The following is an 18,429-nucleotide window of genomic DNA, read 5'->3' on the forward strand; positions in this document are numbered from 1 at the left end:
TCTGGGCGTTACAGGTTTCAGGTGTAACCTTCGAGCTTAGGTCTTTTAGTCATTCTTGTCTTGCACTGACTATTATTAAAGGACGAGTATCGACAATCCAATTCACATACTTGTTTGTAAAATGATGTCATAAATCTAGTCTAATACATGTTCGGTAATTACATGTTATGTATTGGGTGTATTTGTAGCTCGTGAGTCAGGACGTTTGAGTATACCCATTAATTTATTAGTTAATTATTTAATCATACTAGATTGATTACTTTTAAACTTTGGGTTCATACATTTAGTTATCCATTTCTACTAAACCATTTTTTAAATACTTTTATTATCCCTAATGTTGGAAATGTCGATTCACTAAAATAAAAATTAATTAGTCCAAAACAAATCTCTTATCAAATGTCTCTTAAGTGTTTAATCATAGATAACAATTTCATACTCAAAATATATTCCCAACTTCCCTTAAGGTCTCATGTTTTTATGTTGTGGTTAATTAATTTCAATATATACAAAATATTAGATGATTTGTTGACTTAATGTGAATTAGTGTTACTCTTGTAAATCACATCACCAAGATTTTGAATTAGAAAACGAATTTCAAGAAATGACATATTTATTTAGCCGAGCCATATTTGGTGTATTAAATGAGATTTGCCTATTTTGTTGATTCATATGATTGGATCCAAAATAATTGTTGAATGGGGTATTCAACTCCATGTATGATGGGAAATGACATCTTTATTGGTTCAATTTTCTAATTTTTTATGAAAAAATGAACATTTCTATCGAAAGATAATAAAAATGTGAGGATCTCCTGCATGAATGATTCGGAAGAGCGAAAACCAAAACTAGTGGTATTTGTTAGCAACAACATAATGGGGGCAATAGATGTGATTTTTTATCTCCCGCGATCAACTAATTGTAGATGTTTTGTGATAATCTCAACAAAAATAGTTCGTGGAACATAAGGTTAAAGAAGTTCAGCCCTTATTATAATGGCCATTAATAATTGGGGAAATAAATTCACCATCATTACCAAAATATAAATACGCAATGTATAATAAATGTGTGCGCTGTCCATTAGATGAGCCATAAATAAAACAAATTTCAAGCTGTCATTTTGCTAACTATATACACGACGTATCGATTTAAAACTTACATGATATCATGTTGAGATATTTATATCTCTTACTCAATTACCAACATATTCGCATCATAGTCTAGTTGGCAAAGAATTAACTTCCATCAATAGTAAATCTTGCATGTTTAATTACGGTAAAGAGTCTCCTGATTTCCAACACTCCTCATATCATCTTTTGATTTTCAAATGAAATAACAAAAAAAGTAAAAGTAAAACAAATAACAAAACAAAAAAAATGTATAATAACCATTGACGTGCCTCAATCATAGAATTTTTATTTTGTATCAACCTATAAGTATTTCTTTTTTTAGTATAATACAAGGAAATAACACACAAACATAATCTATTTCAGCTATTGATAAACATAATACTCCAGTATATTATTAACAACAATACAACATATATTTTTTTGAACGACCAACGAATCTTTTAAATGGGCTAGTGGCTAAATTTACTGCATCGGGATACACTCGTCTTTCGATTCGCGAAAAACCTCACATAAGGTTCACGCTCTTGAACACTCGCCTGAAGGCACGACAGCGCGGTCAGATAAAACCCGTTTAGTTCAATAATCCAACTAGTAAAAACCACCTACTCACGTAGTATTCCATCATCACCCTGATACCTTGAAACTAAATAATATGAGTAGAAATCAAACCCGAATAACATGAAACACTAAATCTCTTTCTTACCACTCCACAACTAGCTCATTAGCAACATCAATACAACATATAATTTCAATAATAATTTTCTATATGAACATTAATAATATGAAAATAAAAAAAGTTAAATCACAAATTTTCCCTTTATATATTAGGTCACACAACTCATAAACGTCACAACCATTCAAACTTAAAACACTAGCTAGCTTCTCTCCACCTTCACTTCCTTCGTAGGGTTTTCGATAGGGTTTTATACTTTTATCTTTATCACCACCACCACCACCTCCCGCCATGGGCAACAACAAGCTCGATATGTCTGATCTCGCCGGCTCTTTACCGGCCGCCGCCGCCGGTACGTTCAAATCTTCTCATAACCTATACGATTAGCTTCAATTTACTCATTAATTAATTTTACGGTTTTGTTTTTGTTAATTTTGTAGCTCTTAGCGTTGAGGATCGTGCTGGAATCGTCAACGCTCTTAAGGTTTGTTAATTAATAATTAATTACTGTTATTGTTTTAATTTTTAAATCATGCTTAATGACATATTTAGATCTACCTGTTGTTATAATTAGTTGTGAATATTATGTTTACAGAATAAGCTTCAGAATCTGGCCGGCGAACACTCGGATGTGCTCGAGAACTTGTCTCCGGTTGTTCGGAAGAGAGTTGAGGTTTTGAGAGGCATTCAGGTTATTGAGATATATTAATTAATTATTTTTTTGATTTTAATTACTGTTATTGTTTTAAATTGTGCTTAATTTGGGATTTAGATCTATCTGTTGTTATAATTAGTTGTAAATATTACGCATAATGTGCATAATCATGACTTATGTTTCATGTTGAGGTTTTTAGAGGCATTCAGGTAATGGTGATTAATTAATTATATGTTTAATTAGATCTACTTGTTATAATTAGTTGTGAATATTGTGTTTTAACAAAGTTATGAATGCGAGTCAGTATAATGTGCATAATGATTACTGATGTTTTTGAGAGGCAGTAAAGTAATTGAGAATAATTTATTGTTTATTACTTTGTTTTAAATTATGCTTAAATAAAGGTTTAGATCTATTTGTTGTTAGCATTAGTTGTGAATATCATGCATAGTGTGCAAAATTATGACTCATGTTTCATGTTGAGGTTCTGAGAGCCAGTCAGGTAAGTCATAAGTGAAAGTAATTAGTTATTATTTCCAGATGTTAATTATTGCTATTGTTTTGAATTATTCTTAATTGGAGATTTGGACCTACCTGTTGTCATAATTAGCTGTAAATATTGTTTCTTAACAAAATTATAAGTTTGAGTCAGTATAATGTGTTTAATCATGACTCATATTTGATGTTGAGGTTCTCAGACTCTCAGAGACATTCAGTTAATTGAGAATATTTAGTTATTAATTGCAGATTTCAGAATATTTAGTTATTCATTTATTCATTCTAAATTAGAGATTTAGATACCAGTTGTCATAGTTAGTTGTGAATATTATGCCTTAAAAAAGTCATTAATTTGAGGCGGCATAATGTGCATAATCATGACTCGTGTTTCATGTTGAGGTTTCGAGAGGCATTCAGGTAACTGAGTGTAATAAATTATAATTTGCTGATTTTGATCTCTTTTATTATTTAGATCTACTTGTCATAATTAGTTGTGATTTTATACAAAATCATAAATTTGAGTCAGTATAATGTGCATAATCATGAGTCATGACTCATGTTTCATGTGATACTTGATCTGAAAAGTGAATAGTGTGATATTTTGTATATGTTTTTCATTTTGCTTTTTTGTTATAGGTTACAGTTCATGTGCACATACATCCACTTTTGTAGATTTTATACTTATTTATGTGTGAAGATACATTTTTTGATGTGTGATATTTTCTATCTCTTTTGCATAATGTTACGTGTTTCTGATATTATATTGTTTGCAGAGCCAACATGACGAGTTAGAGGCAAAGTTTTTTGAAGAGAGAGCTGCACTAGAACTGAAATACCAGAAACTGTACGAGCCATTATACGCAAAGGTTTGTGTTTATGATTTGATCCTTTATAGTTTGATTTAAATATTGCTGTGTGTACTGAATTGTTATGTTTTGAAATTTCAGAGATATGATATAGTCAATGGTGTTGTTGAAGTTGATGGATTAAAGGATGATTCTGCCACTGATCAGGCGGATGGTAATATACTTTCAATACATCCCATCTCTTTTATCTGTAAAAGAAGCTGATTTATTATTTTAAACAATGTTTCAGCTAAGGGTGTGCCTGATTTTTGGCTAACTGCAATGAAAACCAATGAAATATTGGCAGATGAGGTAGCAACCCTGTTTATAACTTGTGCTCTTGTTTTATGGTTTTTCTATTTCCAAATAGAATTTTAATTTTAATTTTTTGAATGATCATCAGATTACAGAAAGAGATGAAGATGCACTCAAGTATCTGAAGGATATTAAGTGGTGCAGGGTAGACGAACCCAAGGGTTTCAAGCTTGAATTCTTTTTTGATACCAATCCGTATTTTACGAACTCAGTTTTGACCAAAGTTTATCACATGATTGATGATGATGAGCCTATTTTAGAGAAGGCAATAGGGTAACTATTATATAATTTGTAACCATATTTTATCTCACATGTTTCTTGGTCTTAAGCTCTTGCAATGTTTGGTCCTTTACAGGACAGATATTGAATGGCTACCAGGGAAATGCTTGACACAAAAGATATTAAAGAAGAAGCCAAAGAAGGGATCAAAGAACGCTAAACCTATCACTAAGACTGAGAAATGTCAAAGTTTCTTCAACTTTTTTAGTCCTCCACAAGTTCCTGATGATGAGGAAGACATTGATGAAGAAGAGGTATTTTTTTGGTCTATCTTTGATGCGCTGTATATATGTGTGAACCCTCGGGTGGGCAAAAGTGAAATTGCACTAATTTTGACGTTATTTTACTAATCTCGTGAAAATAACGTTAAAAGTGACGGACGGTTAATCAGGCATCATGTAGTGGCGTTGATAGCCGAAAGACAAGGGTACATGCACCAATCAGCCGGTGTCCCGATGATTGAGTGCTATGTGCCTTATGTCCAAGGCTTGATGCAAAACTACTATCGAGCCGGGGGTCTCACCGGAAGCAGCCTCTCTATCCTTATGGGGTAGAGGTAAGGCTGTCTACATCTTACCCTCCTCAGACCCTACTATAGCTTTGCTATTGGTGGGATATACTGAGTACGATGATGATGATGATGATGATGATGATTGAGGTTATTGATTGATAGATTTAATAATGAAGAATATCGTTTGCAGGCTGAAGAACTTCAGAATCAAATGGAAGAAGACTATGATATTGGGTGAGTGTCATAATATTTTTTATACTTGACATGTTAATATCACTTTTTTACTGAAATGATATATTTGTTTTATATGCGCTATGTAGCTCAACCATACGGGACAAAATTATACCACATGCTGTTTCGTGGTTTACGGGTGAGGCAGCCGAGGAGGATGGGTTCGATGGCTTAGAAGAAGATGATGGTGAGGATGATGACGAAGATCTGGATGAAGTTGATGAGGATGATGATGAAGATGAAGAGGATGACGACGACGAGGATGATGATGAAGATGAAGAAGAGAGCAAGAGTAAGAGAAAACCAAAGGTGAATTTTTCTTATTTTCTTCGTTCTACAAGTAGTTTTGTTCATGATTTTACATTCTAGGATTATGTCATTTAGGTTTTTTCTAGATGTGGTATAATTGGGTCAATTTGGGTCATGCTATGGGTTTAGTTGCATAATTTAATTAAAAAGAAAACGAGCCAGGTGGTCTTTTTTAAATGTGGTATAAACAGGTCGATTTGGGTCTTGTCTTTGATGGGTCAATTGCATAATCTAAACATTTAACTAAAAAGACAACGGGTCAGAATGGTTTCGTCTAGGTGTGTATGAACAGGTCAATTTGGGTCATGTATAAACAGGTTGATTTGGGTCATATTTTATTTATCTGAAGAATTCAACTAAAAAGGAATAGGCTAAACGGGTGAAACCGATTTGAAGTTATTTAAAGTTGGGGTGCATCTCCCAGTTGGTTTGACCCACATTAAGAAGTACCTATTAGACTATTATTCGACTCGTTTGACCCACTCAGCTTGCCACACTAGCATCTAGTATACGATTTTGAATCACGAACATTTTGCAAGTTATTAACTCTCAAACTGTGTGATCTGCAGAAGGGCAGCATCTCAAAAACCGGTGCGACAGGCGAGCAACCTCCTGAATGCAAGCAACAGTAACTTTGAAGGCTGCCAGTGATGTGGTTGAGAGTTTGAAAGTGTTGGTTTAAGAATTTTGGCCTATTTATTTTTGTTTGTTGGATTTTTTTTTTAAATTGTGTATGGGAGTTATATTTAATTATTTATCTGTTAGTGTCCAGTTTTTATGTTAGGTTACATTCTTGATTTGTTGAAAAAGAACAATTTAAGTATGTATGTTTTGGCACCATTTTTGTTGAATGAAAGTTTTGCATGTTTGAAGTTGATATATGTTCGAAGCCTTGTGTGACTTGTGTTTACATTGTATGATATTTATAAACTTATGAAAAAAAATCACAACTGTTTCGAAAACAATTCAAACAAAAGCGATAATGCGTTACTGTTTCTAATGAAGCTTTCACTATTTATAAACTCATGTTCTAGATACGAAACTTGGTTTAATTCATCTCTTGATAAAATCCTTTTCAAGTTATAAATGTTAATGTGGTTTTCTAAATTCTTGATGCAAGTCATATCCGAACAAATTAAAGTGGTGTAATTGTGACTTATCTGTGTCAGTATTCATGTACTATAAACCTTATGTTTTAGCCTTCTATATTTTGATTTTCTTTTTATTTTATAGGTTTATCATATATCTACACAGATATTAACTTATAATATATAAAGATTCATAAATCGTATAATGATAACAATCTCGTTGACATGTATAACTTAAATTTGCTGAAACAAATAGCTGAAAATCGAATTGAAACATTATTATTCTTGTGTGAAATTTGGGTTTTACTTACGTAAAATATAGCTTTCTATCTTGAATATATTTATCTATTTATTATGTCTAATTGTCATTGAAATGTAACCTTTTGTCTTTTGTCTTTGTTTTGAACTTCTTTTGATCATACACTAAAGAGAATCTGGTAAAAAGTCAATCACTAAATTGACATATAACATATTATTACTTTTTTATAGATACCACCCATCTACATGATAATGCGACCAATCTTCTCTCACTTTCGTTTGAAAACATGACCCCAAAAAGTAAATATACGTCTCTTTTGAACAATTATATTTAAAATGTTCGGTAAATTATTTTGAAATATCTTAAATAAAAAACATTAAAAGGAGACTACGTTATTTATTTGTTAAAGTGAACTTCTTTCTTTTTTTTTCTTTTTTTTTATCAACCAACCAACGAATAAAACCTTCCTATCTAATATGACCCAATGACAAAAGACGACCTCATACGTCCGTAATAACAGACATTCCGGCCAAGCTCACCATCTCATATTTATGAGAAAACCCATTGGTCCAGAAATTTTTCTATAATAAAACCCGGTTAAGATCGAAAATTCACTTTTTCATTTGCCACAGTGGCCATGAGTGTTTTCAAAAATGCTTATTGGCTTATTGTGTTTTTAAAAAAACCAATAAATTAAAATGTGTGACAATCACAAAATTTTTCTTATTTTAGCTTTTTGAAAGGATTAAAAAATAGTTTTACAAAAACCTTAAATTCAGACTTTTCAAAATGACTTTTTGAAAAAGCTAATAAGCACTCTTCAAACTCAATTCCAAACACTCTTGATATTCTTTGCTTTAAATTTTGAGCTTGTAACAAAGGCCCTCCAAATCCTTAGATTCAAACTCAACAAGCTTCATGCTTCATGTTACTCCTTCACATATCCAATTCACCAAAACCCATCCAACTTTTCAATCACTTGGACCACCTTCTTCAAAAATGCACAAACCCTAAACAATCCAAACAAATACACGCCCAAATCCTGCAATTCAATGGCCTCAAAACCCTATTCTTACCTTGAAGGCTCATATCCATTTACAGCAAATTTAACCATCTCATTTACGCCCGAAAAGTATTCGAAACCGTCCCAATTGAACACCTTTACAATACAATTACATGGAACTCAATCTTAAGAGCTAATGTGATCAATGGAGAGTGTCAAGAAGCCCTTAAGGTTTACACCCAAATGAAAAAGATTAGAACTTTACTTGATGAGCTAACGCCGCAGCCTGCAAAAACAGATTAAAACAAAGTAAGTACCTTGATAGTTGATGTTAATAACTAATCAGCCAGAACCTAAATTGGAAACGATTTTATAACAAAGTTCCGCATGCAAAAGAGCACCAATCAATATCTTCTTCCCTTGTGAATTGAGTTCCGCATGCAACCTGTATAAACGACATCAAAAAAGATCGTATTATGACAGGCTGATTAGGGCTAAACACTTCACATTTAAGTTTAAATCGAAACTCACATTGTAAGTTTGTCAACACATGCATCTGCAGTAAGACTATGCTGATGAATAGTTTCCTTTGACATCAACAACTGTGAAGCGGTGAGCTGTGAATGTTACAAGATCAATTATTAGTATATAGTTAATAAGAAAGAGGATGTGGTTCGTGTATCAAAGTTGGATGTCATGTGGATAAGGGTATAAACGACCTTTGTGTCGGTGTAGCTAATAGCAGAAACTGGTGCTTTAGAATCAGCCTTTGATGGCGCTGCTGAAAGAACTTGCTTACCAGAAGCTACAAAAATAAGAGGGGCGTGAGTGAGTTGAAACTTGAAACATATATAATTGAGCAACCAAAGTAATATCCAGCTTTATTTAATCTCTACTAAGAAACACCTGAGTTGTCTTCAGTTTCCACTTTCGCAGTGTTTCCATAAGGGCCTGTAGCTTTTTTGCTTGATACCTAATTATAAAATTAAATTAAATCAGTACAGTTAATAAGAAAGAGTGTGTAGGAAGTCATGTGGATAAAGGTATAAATGACCTTTCTGTCAGTGTAATTAGTAGCAGAAGCGGGTGCTTCAGAAGCGAGATTTGATAGCGCTGCTGAAAGCGATCTTTTCTTACCAGAAGCTACAAAACAAGATTGGCGTGAGTGAGTTGAAACTTGAAAGTTGAAACAAATATGACTGAGCAACCAAAGTGACATCCAGCCTTATTTGAATTATGCTAGAAAATACCTGAGCATTCTTCAGTTTGTAGTTTCACAATGCTTTGATCAGGACCTGTAGCGTTGATGTTTGATGAAGGTTCCTAATTATAGAAAACCGTTAACATAAAACAAGCATGAGAATCAGGCTTATGGTAGTAGAATTATTGTATGTATAAAATGAAAATAACTGTTGTGTTCAGTCAATTTGCTTGCAACTAACAAAGACAGGGTAGGTTGCAGGTGCAGTACAGCGCTTTGCAGGTTTTGGTTCAGTCGTGACTTGTTCAGCTGCCTCTTAACCTAAGCGGTTAATGCAGGAAAAGATCGGTCGATGGCGAGTATCGGTAATTTTAATATCACGCATATATAGCAGTTTTGACACTAACAATTAGGCATACTCTCCTAGTATTAACAAATTATACTTGTGCAACTTGCAAAACGCTAACAACTGAGAGACTAAAAAAACACTTAGCATTAGACACTAAAAGTTGAAAACAAAGACTTAAAGGTATTCACATGAGGACCAAATGACCAATATTGACTGCATAGGTCTTAACAATCAACATTTGCAAAAAATAAAAAAAGAAAAGGTCAATAGGAAGTTTCTTACCGACTGTTCGGACTTCTTTGGACTATCATCTTCCCCCTCTGCCAAATCCTCATCTGTCTTCGGGCTATCATCATCTTCCCCCTCTGTCACATACTCAATGGTTGTCGTCGGTTCCAGTCTAAAAACCTAAAACTCAACACAAGAAGTTGCATTAATCACATGGAATAGTGTGCGTATGGATTTTATGTAAAAGACAGTTAGGCATATAAGTTAATTATTAAATATTGATTGACGTAAGCATAAGCAAACAAACATGAGCGGATACGAATACGATTGAAATTCGTTTAGGTTTTAAACGAACAAACACTGACTAATTTCAATACCACGGGGTTTCTGATCGTATTAGTCCCCCCTATTAAGCACTGCAAATAGATAAGGTCCTCGACATTGACATTAAACAGGACCTCCTCTTTAGGCTCACCTTCCACCATTATAACCTCAATTGTAACCTAGCCGCCGTTGTTGTCACTCTTCGATTTCTTCCTAACCGATTCCGATTCCGATTCCGATTCCGGTCTTTTGATAAGTGAAAGACCGGGGCTCTGAACAAACTCCCTTATTTCCCTTGAGCCCGTGTCTCTAGTCATCAAAGATGCATCACAATCTAATAACGCGAACAAGTAAAATGATCGAGTCAAATAAGTACACTCAAAACATAAGCCGGCCCGCGCACAATGTCTACCATAATTATGTCAAATACTGAGAGTCTTAACATAATAGATATTTTACCCTTTCCATTTTCAAAATTGAGAGTCTTTAACACTTTGAGATTTACAAATAACACATGTTATATTTATAAACAACCATCACAAATTAATATATGATCATCAAAACCAGTACATGTGGCTGTAAAATTACAAGGAACACGCACCTAACACAAAATACATAAGATTATCGAGCTGGGTATAACCATAACAAACAAACGTTTTTATGAACCACCCTTAGGACAACGCATATACAAAAGCAACGATCGATGCGTGTATCTATGACAAGCGCTAGGAAAGGAAAATATAATTATGTTAAAAAATAGTTATCATTAGTAATCATTCCATTTTTTTGAAGGATAACTTATTAAAAGAATACATTAATTTAATCATTCCTAACTCCTCCTACTCCTTTCCATCCTAAAAAAAACTCAAAACACCCGTTTTCTGACTATCCTTGTTATTATTATTTTTTTCACTCCTTTAAAAAACTCAATAACAGGGGGTAAACTCAAAACTCAACAAGCTTCATGCTTCATGAACCTCCTTCACATATCCAATTCACCAAAACCCATCCAACTTTTCAATTACTTGGACCACCTTCTTAAAAAATGCACAAACCTTAAACAATCCAAACAAATACACGCCCAAATCCTACAATTCAATGGCCTCAAAACCCTATTCTTACCTCCAAGACTCGTATCCATTTACAGTAAATTTAACCATCTCATTTACGCCCGAAAAGTATTCGAAACCGTCCCAATTGAACACCTTTACAATACAATTACATGGAATTCAATCTTAAGAGCTAATGTGATCAATGGAGAGTGTCAAGAAGCCCTTAAAGTTTATACCCAAATGAGAAAGATTGGAACTTTACTTGATGAGTTTACTTTCCCTTTAATTATTAGAGCTTGTGGTATGATTGGGTATAGAAATTTGTGTGATTTAGTTCATTGTCATGTTATAGTAACTGGGTTTGAAGGTAACGTTTATGTAGCGAATGAATTGTTGGCGGTGAATGGGAAACTCGGGCGAATGAATGTTGCGCGCCAAGTGTTTGATGAAATGCCTGTGAGAAATTGTATTTCTTGGAACACTATGGTTTCGGGTTTTTCGTTTAATTATGATTGTGATGGAGCTTTTGATATGTTTAAGAGGATGGAGCTTGATGGATTGGAGCCTAACGTTGTGACGTGGACTTCTTTGTTGTCGAGTCATGCGCGATGTGGTCGGTATTTGGAGACGTTGAGACTGTACAATGTGATGAGAAGCAAATGCGTCGAGTCTAATGCTGAAGCACTTGCTGTGGTTGTTTCCGTGTGCAACGATTCTGAGCTTTTAAGTAAAATAAACGAGCTTCATGGATATGTTGTAACGGCTGGTTTTGAGGATTATTTATTCGTTAAAAACTCTCTTTTATGCGCGTATGGAAAGCATGAATGTTTAGAAGCCGCTGAAAAATTGTTTTCAGAGATTAAAAATAAGAGTTTAGTGAGTTGGAATGGTTTGATTTCATCATATGCTCAATTCGGTTTATGTGACGAGGCTTTTTCTACATTCTTAAATTTAAAAAAATTAGAAAAACGTCTCGTGCCGAATGTGATAACTTGGAGTGCGGTTATAAGTTCGTTCGCTTCAACCGGGAGACCCGATGAATCTTTGAAACTTTTCAGAGAATTGCTGGTTTCAAAAGTGTGTCCAAATGTTGTAACCATATCTACTATCTTATCGATTTGTGCAGATTTAAGTACAACGGTTTTCGGTAAGGAAATCCATGGTTATGTCGTTAGAAACTTAATGAACACCGATCTATTAGTTGTGAACGGGTTGATAAACATGTATGCTAAATGTGGTACCCTTAAAGAAGCGTACACAACATTCGAGAACATAAAGGTTAAAGATTTATGTTCATGGAATACCATGATTAAAGGGTACGGAATGCATGGATTCGGTGAAAATAGTTTAAAAATATTTAAACAAATGGTTAGTGATGGATATAAGCCTGATGGGGTCACTTTCGTTTCGTTACTTTCTGCGTGTAGTCACGCGGGCCTGGTTAATGACGGACGTGAGTTATTTGCACAAATGAAACCCGAGTTTGGAGTTGAACCCGGGGTTGAACATTATGCTTGTATGGTTGACCTTTTTGGGCGGGCCGGGCTTTTTGAAGAAGCGAGTGAAGTTGCTAAAAAGATGCCTTTAGAGCCGAATGTGTGTGTTTGGGGTGCTCTTTTGAACTCGAGTAGAGTGTATAAGAATATAAATTGGGATGAAAGTTCGGTTTCGAAGATACTTGAGGTTAGTTCTGAAACCGGGAATTATATGTTGTTGTCGAATATATATGCTGAAAGTGGTCAATGGGAGGAGGCTGCAAAGGTCAGGGTATCGGCTCGGGCGCGGGGTTTGACTAAAACTCGAGGTCAAAGCTGGATTGAAGTGAATAAAAGGGTGCATATGTTCACTGCTGGGGAGTTTGTAGAGAGTGGGATTGATGAAGTGGAAACACTGGTCAAGATTTTGAGTTTTGAAATGAGGTTTGAGATTATAGATGATGAAATTTTGTTAACTTGTTGATTTGGATCATTTTACATGTAAATTGTAAATATCTTTTGGTTAGGAATATCATATATTGATTTACTTGTATTGTTGACTGGACTTCTAGTGGGTTTTTACTATCATGCCCTTATTGTATTTAATTAGTTAAATGTTAGTTAAAAAGTTAGTTTGAGTTTCTGTTAGATGGTTAATTACGTATATATAAGGGAGCGAGTAGCCGAGTACTTTGAGTACACCATCCCGGTTTTGTGAGTAGGTTGTCTAGTAGTTGGGATTGAGTTGTAGTACCTGGGTGAACTCAGGAATTGTTGTTGGGATGATTTTGGTTGACTTGAGGTGACATTATCCTATTAGTTAATTGTTGAACATACCCAGGGTCCCGGGTGAACTTATGAACGGGTGACGTTTACAGTCTACAAACATAAGTTATATAAGTTTCCATTTAAAAATGTGAAAACATGGTATCCCACTTGCATTATATATAATTGGTAGGTAACATGTCTTTCATAAATTAAAATAATAAATAATTTGGTTTATCGATTTTAATATTTGATCTTTTATAATAATTTAACTTACTACATGCTCATACCCCAAATCAGGGACGTCTCCGGGAATTTAAATACCTCGGCCGAGCCAAAAAAAAAGACTCGTAGGCCTTAACGAAAATTTTTTTCGCTAGCGAATATGAATAAAACTATTATCGACCGATTTATTATAAGCAGAAACTATTTGGAGCATGTAATTATCTCATAAACCATTGCAAATAACCTTATTTTTAATTAACACCAAAAAACATATATATGTAATATGTATATAAAAAAAAATTGTGCCCCCAGAAACTTACGTGCTCCGGCCGATGGTGCGGCTCGCACGCCCTCCGAGCCTCCCCTCACCAAATATAGAGTATTGATAATTGAAGTATTTTAGTTTTAACACATTGTAACCTCGTCTTAATTCGTTGCAACTAATATTCAGTTATTGAAGTTCAAACCTATTAAACAACTTAGCTTTAAACATTGACTTGAAAAGCATGTCATTGGAGGCTTCATTTTTCTTCTTTTAAAAATTGTGGATGCAATAATATATAGTTCAAGGAGACTTAGAATAACTTTTTATATATGACAACATTTTATCTATTCTAATATCAAAATACACAAGAAGTTTCAAATTATTTGCAAATAGCATTGCAAATCTTTGTTTAGCATGAGGATATATGCATACAACTATAGTCTATACAAGTAATGCGACTGTTATTTGCTAAGGCGTCAAAGTTTTAAAAACCAAAAGGAAAAACTCAAAATATATATTCATCCCTGTTGTGCCTTACTATCGGCAACCTCACAACAACAACGTGAATCCAACCACCGACCACATGAAAGCGGTACCCTGTTTCCAACTATGGCAAACACGAACAAGAAATTAGGACATCGAAGGGTTAAGTTAGAGAGAAAGATGTAGCCGTGACTCGTGACCTTTAAAAAAGATACCATATGTATCATTTCACAACAAAGGTTAATTCATCTCAATATTAAAAAGACCATGTAAAATATATTGAAACATTTGTAAAATAATAGCTATTCTTTGACTTTAATCTTTAAATAAAATCTATATTGAAAAACGAAACACAACCGTGAGCCTATAAAAGCAGACAAAGAAATGGACAAACTCATGATTAACAATTATGGCTTAAATGTTACATATTGATTAATATAATAAGCGAAAAAGGACTAATAATTAACTAATCAAACTAAGTATATATTCTCTCTTTTGTGTTATATTTACTTATGTGTTCATTCGCCTATTAGATTAGTTATCAAAAACTAACTTACTAACGTATGGAATCAACAATTAGTAGAAGATAAATCAAATATTTGCCTTTATGGTAAGATATTTAATTATTTATTGGTATTTTATAATTCACGATGGATAGACGTGGACAAAAAGACATTCTATTTAACATAAATATCAGTGGTTGTTGGTGTATATAAAAGGCAATGTGTGAAGTTCAATTCTCAAACAAAGAAATTAAAGTGATAAAGATACGGGTAGACATCAAATCGCTCGGTTTTCTATGGATAAAAAATAGGTTGAAACACAACTCTGTTCTTTGAAGAGATTAGTATAACATCCCCTTTTGCAATTTTGTAATCATGTTGTAATTTGTTGTGTTATTTTTGTCTTGCTTTGGCTTTATTGGTTTTAATAAAAGTTGCCTTTCAAAATAAATAATAAGTTATAACAAACCAAAAGTCGTTGATAGTATAATGCCAGCTAAACACCACATTGATGCAAATTGCAAATAACTCGTTCCAAGTACAAAACAATCATTGTCTTGACATGGAGTTAACAATTAATACTAAAAGTTACCAAATAATCATTTTTCCATGTGTTGGATGCATTAGTTTTAGTCTTTTAGATTAAGGTTAACTTTAAAATATGCTTGACAAATCATTATTATTATTATTTTAACCCATTACGATCGGTACATTTTTTTACCTTCATTAACGTAAATAATTCCTAATCCTCTACAGATTATTCACAATCTCTATCTTTGGCCACATATACGAAGGTATTAAAACAATAGATAGCTAGTATCGGTACAATACAGTCACATGGCGTTTTTGAGTGGTTTTATTTACCGTTGGATCCCCATATTATACTTTTTCCTAACAGTAAACAATAAATTATAAGGAGACAAAACTTTAAACTTCTTTTCTAAAATGGACATTTTATACTCTAAGGAATTTCCCATTTTAGCAACATCTCCGGTTTGATACGGAGGTTTAACTCAACTGATATTAGTAAAGAATTGAAGTTTTAGGATGGGGTCGTAACGTCTCAAATTCGAATCTCATCCTATTCAAGTTTTACCATAGTGGGTCTTCAAACGACAAGTTTTCCTTAGAAGGCTGTAACATGAGATACTGGGTTTGGGCTACCCAACACTTTCTGCGATCACGACGTATGAAGTTAACTTTTTTTTAAAACGATAGAAATCTCACGTGGAAACCTACCCTTTCGGGGCAATGTGCAAGGTCAACTCCTCAACCACCGTGAAACCATACCCCCTGACGTGGGGGAACCGGATGAAATCCGTAAACCCTCGCCCCCTTGTCAGGTTCTAACCAGGGATTAAAGCCATGATTCGTCCCTTCACCCAGTTGTCATTCGAACGGACCCAAGTGAGAATCTCACGTGTGAACCTACCATTTCGACGCTATTTCCAAGGTCAACTCCTTGACCGCCATGAGACTGTACCCCTTGATGTGTGGAACCCGAATATAATCCGCAAACCCTCACCCTTGTCGGGTTCGAACCCAGGATTAAAACCCTGAGTCGCCCGTTCACCCAGATGCAGAACCGACCTAAATAAAAATTGCACCCGAGTCTCCACATTAGAATGACATATTGACAGACCTCTTACCACTAGAAAAATTTCGGTCGGGCCTAGTGTGAAATTGCCTGTTACCACTAACATTACCGTGTTCCTTGGTCTTTGAAAAATAAAGCAACATCAAAAATTTTCCAGAAATCAAGATATTCATTCATAAGCACTTTTATGTTCTTGAAAAAATACAATACCAAATAAACATCATCATTTTTTTTTTTTTGAACGGCCAACCAAACTTTTATTCCCGACATACTAGCAAGACGCTAGCATACAAGATTATACAACCGAGAAGACATCAACCGAGTACATATACAACATCAACGAATAGCCCCACAAAGAGGCAATACAAAACAGAAAGCCTGCACTAAGGCCGTGTACCAGATCTGTCCATCTTGCACGTGTACAAAACATCATTATTCATCCTGTCACTCACTAAACATATCACATTATCATTTATCAATCATCTCAAACTAAAAATTAACAAAAAAAATTATATAGTCATAAACAAAATAAACCTTCACCTTCATAATATCTCAAAACAAATTCATATACTTATAATAATAATAATAATAACAATAATAATAACATAACCACACCTTCTTCTTCTTCTTCATCTTCAATCAACTCAAACCGTCCATTTCCAAATCTTAATCCTCAGATCCACCTTACACTTAACACCTGCCGTACTCGCCGTCGTAGTCGCATTACCACTCGGTGCCGTAACCCTAATTCCGTCACACACAACTCTAATCGGCACCTTCTTAGTCTTCAAGCTTCCAATCTTCACCTTCACTTTCGTATCCAGCTGAATCGTTAACGGTATACTCTTCTTATTCTTCAGATCTGATTTCAACTTATTATTATCATTATTATTATTACTATCCAACTGTACGGAACGTGACACAACGGCTTTCAATCTCGTCGTGTTCTTCTTCGGCATAACGAACGCCGGAATCGTTCCGTCACCGACATCGACTCGGTCCGAGTCGATTGAAACGGAGACTGGATTGAAATCGAACTCGATCTTCTTGTTAGGGTTACGAGCCGTGACGGTGAAGTTAAACTTCGTGTGTAACTGATTTGAAGCCGTTAGGTTGAATTGAGATACCTGGAGGGATGAGACGGTGAATGATGGATGGTGTGGACGGTAGAGTACGTAGAAGACGCCGCCGGCGACGGCGGCGAGGATGATTAGGATGAGGAGAGTGAAGGTGAGCCATAGGCAGAGTGAGCAGCAGCAGCTACGGCGGCTCCGGCGAGGCTGTGGACGGTAGACTGGACGTGTGGAGTTGTAGATTTGTGCTTTGTTAGGATTTCCTCCGGCGGCGGTTGTTGTGATTCCGGTGGTGGTGGTGAGTCCGGTGGGTTGTTTAGGGTGGATTTTTTCGGACATATTGGTGGATTAGGGTTTGGAGAATTGGTTGGTGAGATTGGATGAAAAATAGTACGGGAGTGTAATGTATAGTTGTTGATAATGGCGTGTGGATAGAGATTGATGATGGTGATAGGAAGGCTGTACCCACCGGTGATGGTGGTGAAGGCTAAAAATATAAAGTCGTCTACACGCCTTCTTGGTTTTTTTTATTTTCTACTCTACTCAATAAATGCATCATGTCAAGGTAAGGTATGTATACAGTATACATATATTTGTTCTTCTATATTTTCCGTAGTTATTTATTGCTATATTAATATAAATATATGTTTAATTAAGATATAATATATTTAGTGTTTATTACTGGGAGATAAATTAAGTATGCATTGGAAAGTGAAGATTTGGGTTGAAGTTTGCATGGTTTCAAGTAGAGGTAGACAAATAAACCCGTTAACTGAACCGATCTAGAAATTGAACCGAAACCGAACCGGTTTGGAATCGATTGAAACCGTATGTTCAGAACCGGTTTGTAGTTTTCTTCACCAAAACCGGTTCCAAACCCGTTAGCCAAAACCGATTGTATCTATTCAAGAAACCGGTTTCAACCCGAACCGATACCGTTCATAAACCAGTTTTGACTTTTGTTGACCAACCCGAACCAGTTTTGAATTTTAAACCGGTTTGTGAATTATAGTTTCAAGTTCGAATCCAATCCTAACCGGTTTTATCGTAAAGAAACCTTCGGCGACGGTTTCCTCGGAACAGGAGATGGTGGATT

The 18,429-nt window shown here is 34.8% G+C and overlaps 2 protein-coding genes, 1 long non-coding RNA gene and 1 pseudogene across 4 annotated transcripts; 2 read left to right on the plus strand and 2 right to left on the minus strand.

The window, feature by feature from the left end:
- Positions 1-1,980: 1,980 nt before the first annotated feature.
- On the plus strand, positions 1,981-6,298 carry LOC143529268 (nucleosome assembly protein 1;4-like). 2 transcript variants are annotated; one of them, XM_077025093.1, is made up of 11 exons: positions 1,981-2,152; positions 2,241-2,284; positions 2,396-2,491; positions 3,727-3,819; positions 3,901-3,973; positions 4,049-4,110; positions 4,202-4,386; positions 4,469-4,646; positions 5,094-5,137; positions 5,224-5,443; positions 6,013-6,298. In XM_077025093.1, exons 1-11 carry the CDS (start codon positions 2,092-2,094, stop codon positions 6,073-6,075), a joined length of 1,119 nt encoding a protein of 372 aa, XP_076881208.1. In that variant the 5' UTR covers positions 1,981-2,091; the 3' UTR covers positions 6,076-6,298. The 2 variants fall into 2 exon arrangements, with proteins under 2 accessions (XP_076881208.1, XP_076881210.1); XM_077025095.1 differs by lacking the exons at positions 1,981-2,152; positions 2,241-2,284; positions 2,396-2,491 and adding an exon at positions 2,910-2,957 and having other exon boundaries at positions 6,013-6,297.
- A 2,374-nt stretch (positions 6,299-8,672) lies between these two features.
- LOC143529204 (uncharacterized) lies at positions 8,673-9,121 on the minus strand. Its single transcript, XR_013134615.1, has 3 exons — positions 9,044-9,121; positions 8,848-8,936; positions 8,673-8,766 (listed from the first exon to the last, which is right to left on the minus strand). It is a non-coding gene; the product is annotated as an uncharacterized LOC143529204 (long non-coding RNA).
- Positions 9,122-11,049: 1,928 nt separating this feature from the next.
- Positions 11,050-13,380, plus strand: LOC143529205 (putative pentatricopeptide repeat-containing protein At1g17630 pseudogene; annotated as a pseudogene).
- Positions 13,381-16,713: 3,333 nt separating this feature from the next.
- Positions 16,714-17,892, minus strand: LOC143529270 (NDR1/HIN1-like protein 13). The gene has a single exon (XM_077025096.1). It carries the CDS (start codon positions 17,670-17,672, stop codon positions 16,905-16,907), a length of 768 nt encoding a protein of 255 aa, XP_076881211.1. The 5' UTR covers positions 17,673-17,892; the 3' UTR covers positions 16,714-16,904.
- Between the last annotated feature and the right edge of the window lie 537 nt (positions 17,893-18,429).

The sequence above is a fragment of the Bidens hawaiensis genome, unplaced genomic scaffold, assembly GCF_021521415.1.
Source record: "Bidens hawaiensis isolate Kalapana, Puna unplaced genomic scaffold, B.hawaiensis_p1.1 tig00008515_1, whole genome shotgun sequence".
Classification (NCBI taxonomy): Eukaryota; Viridiplantae; Streptophyta; class Magnoliopsida; order Asterales; family Asteraceae; genus Bidens; species Bidens hawaiensis.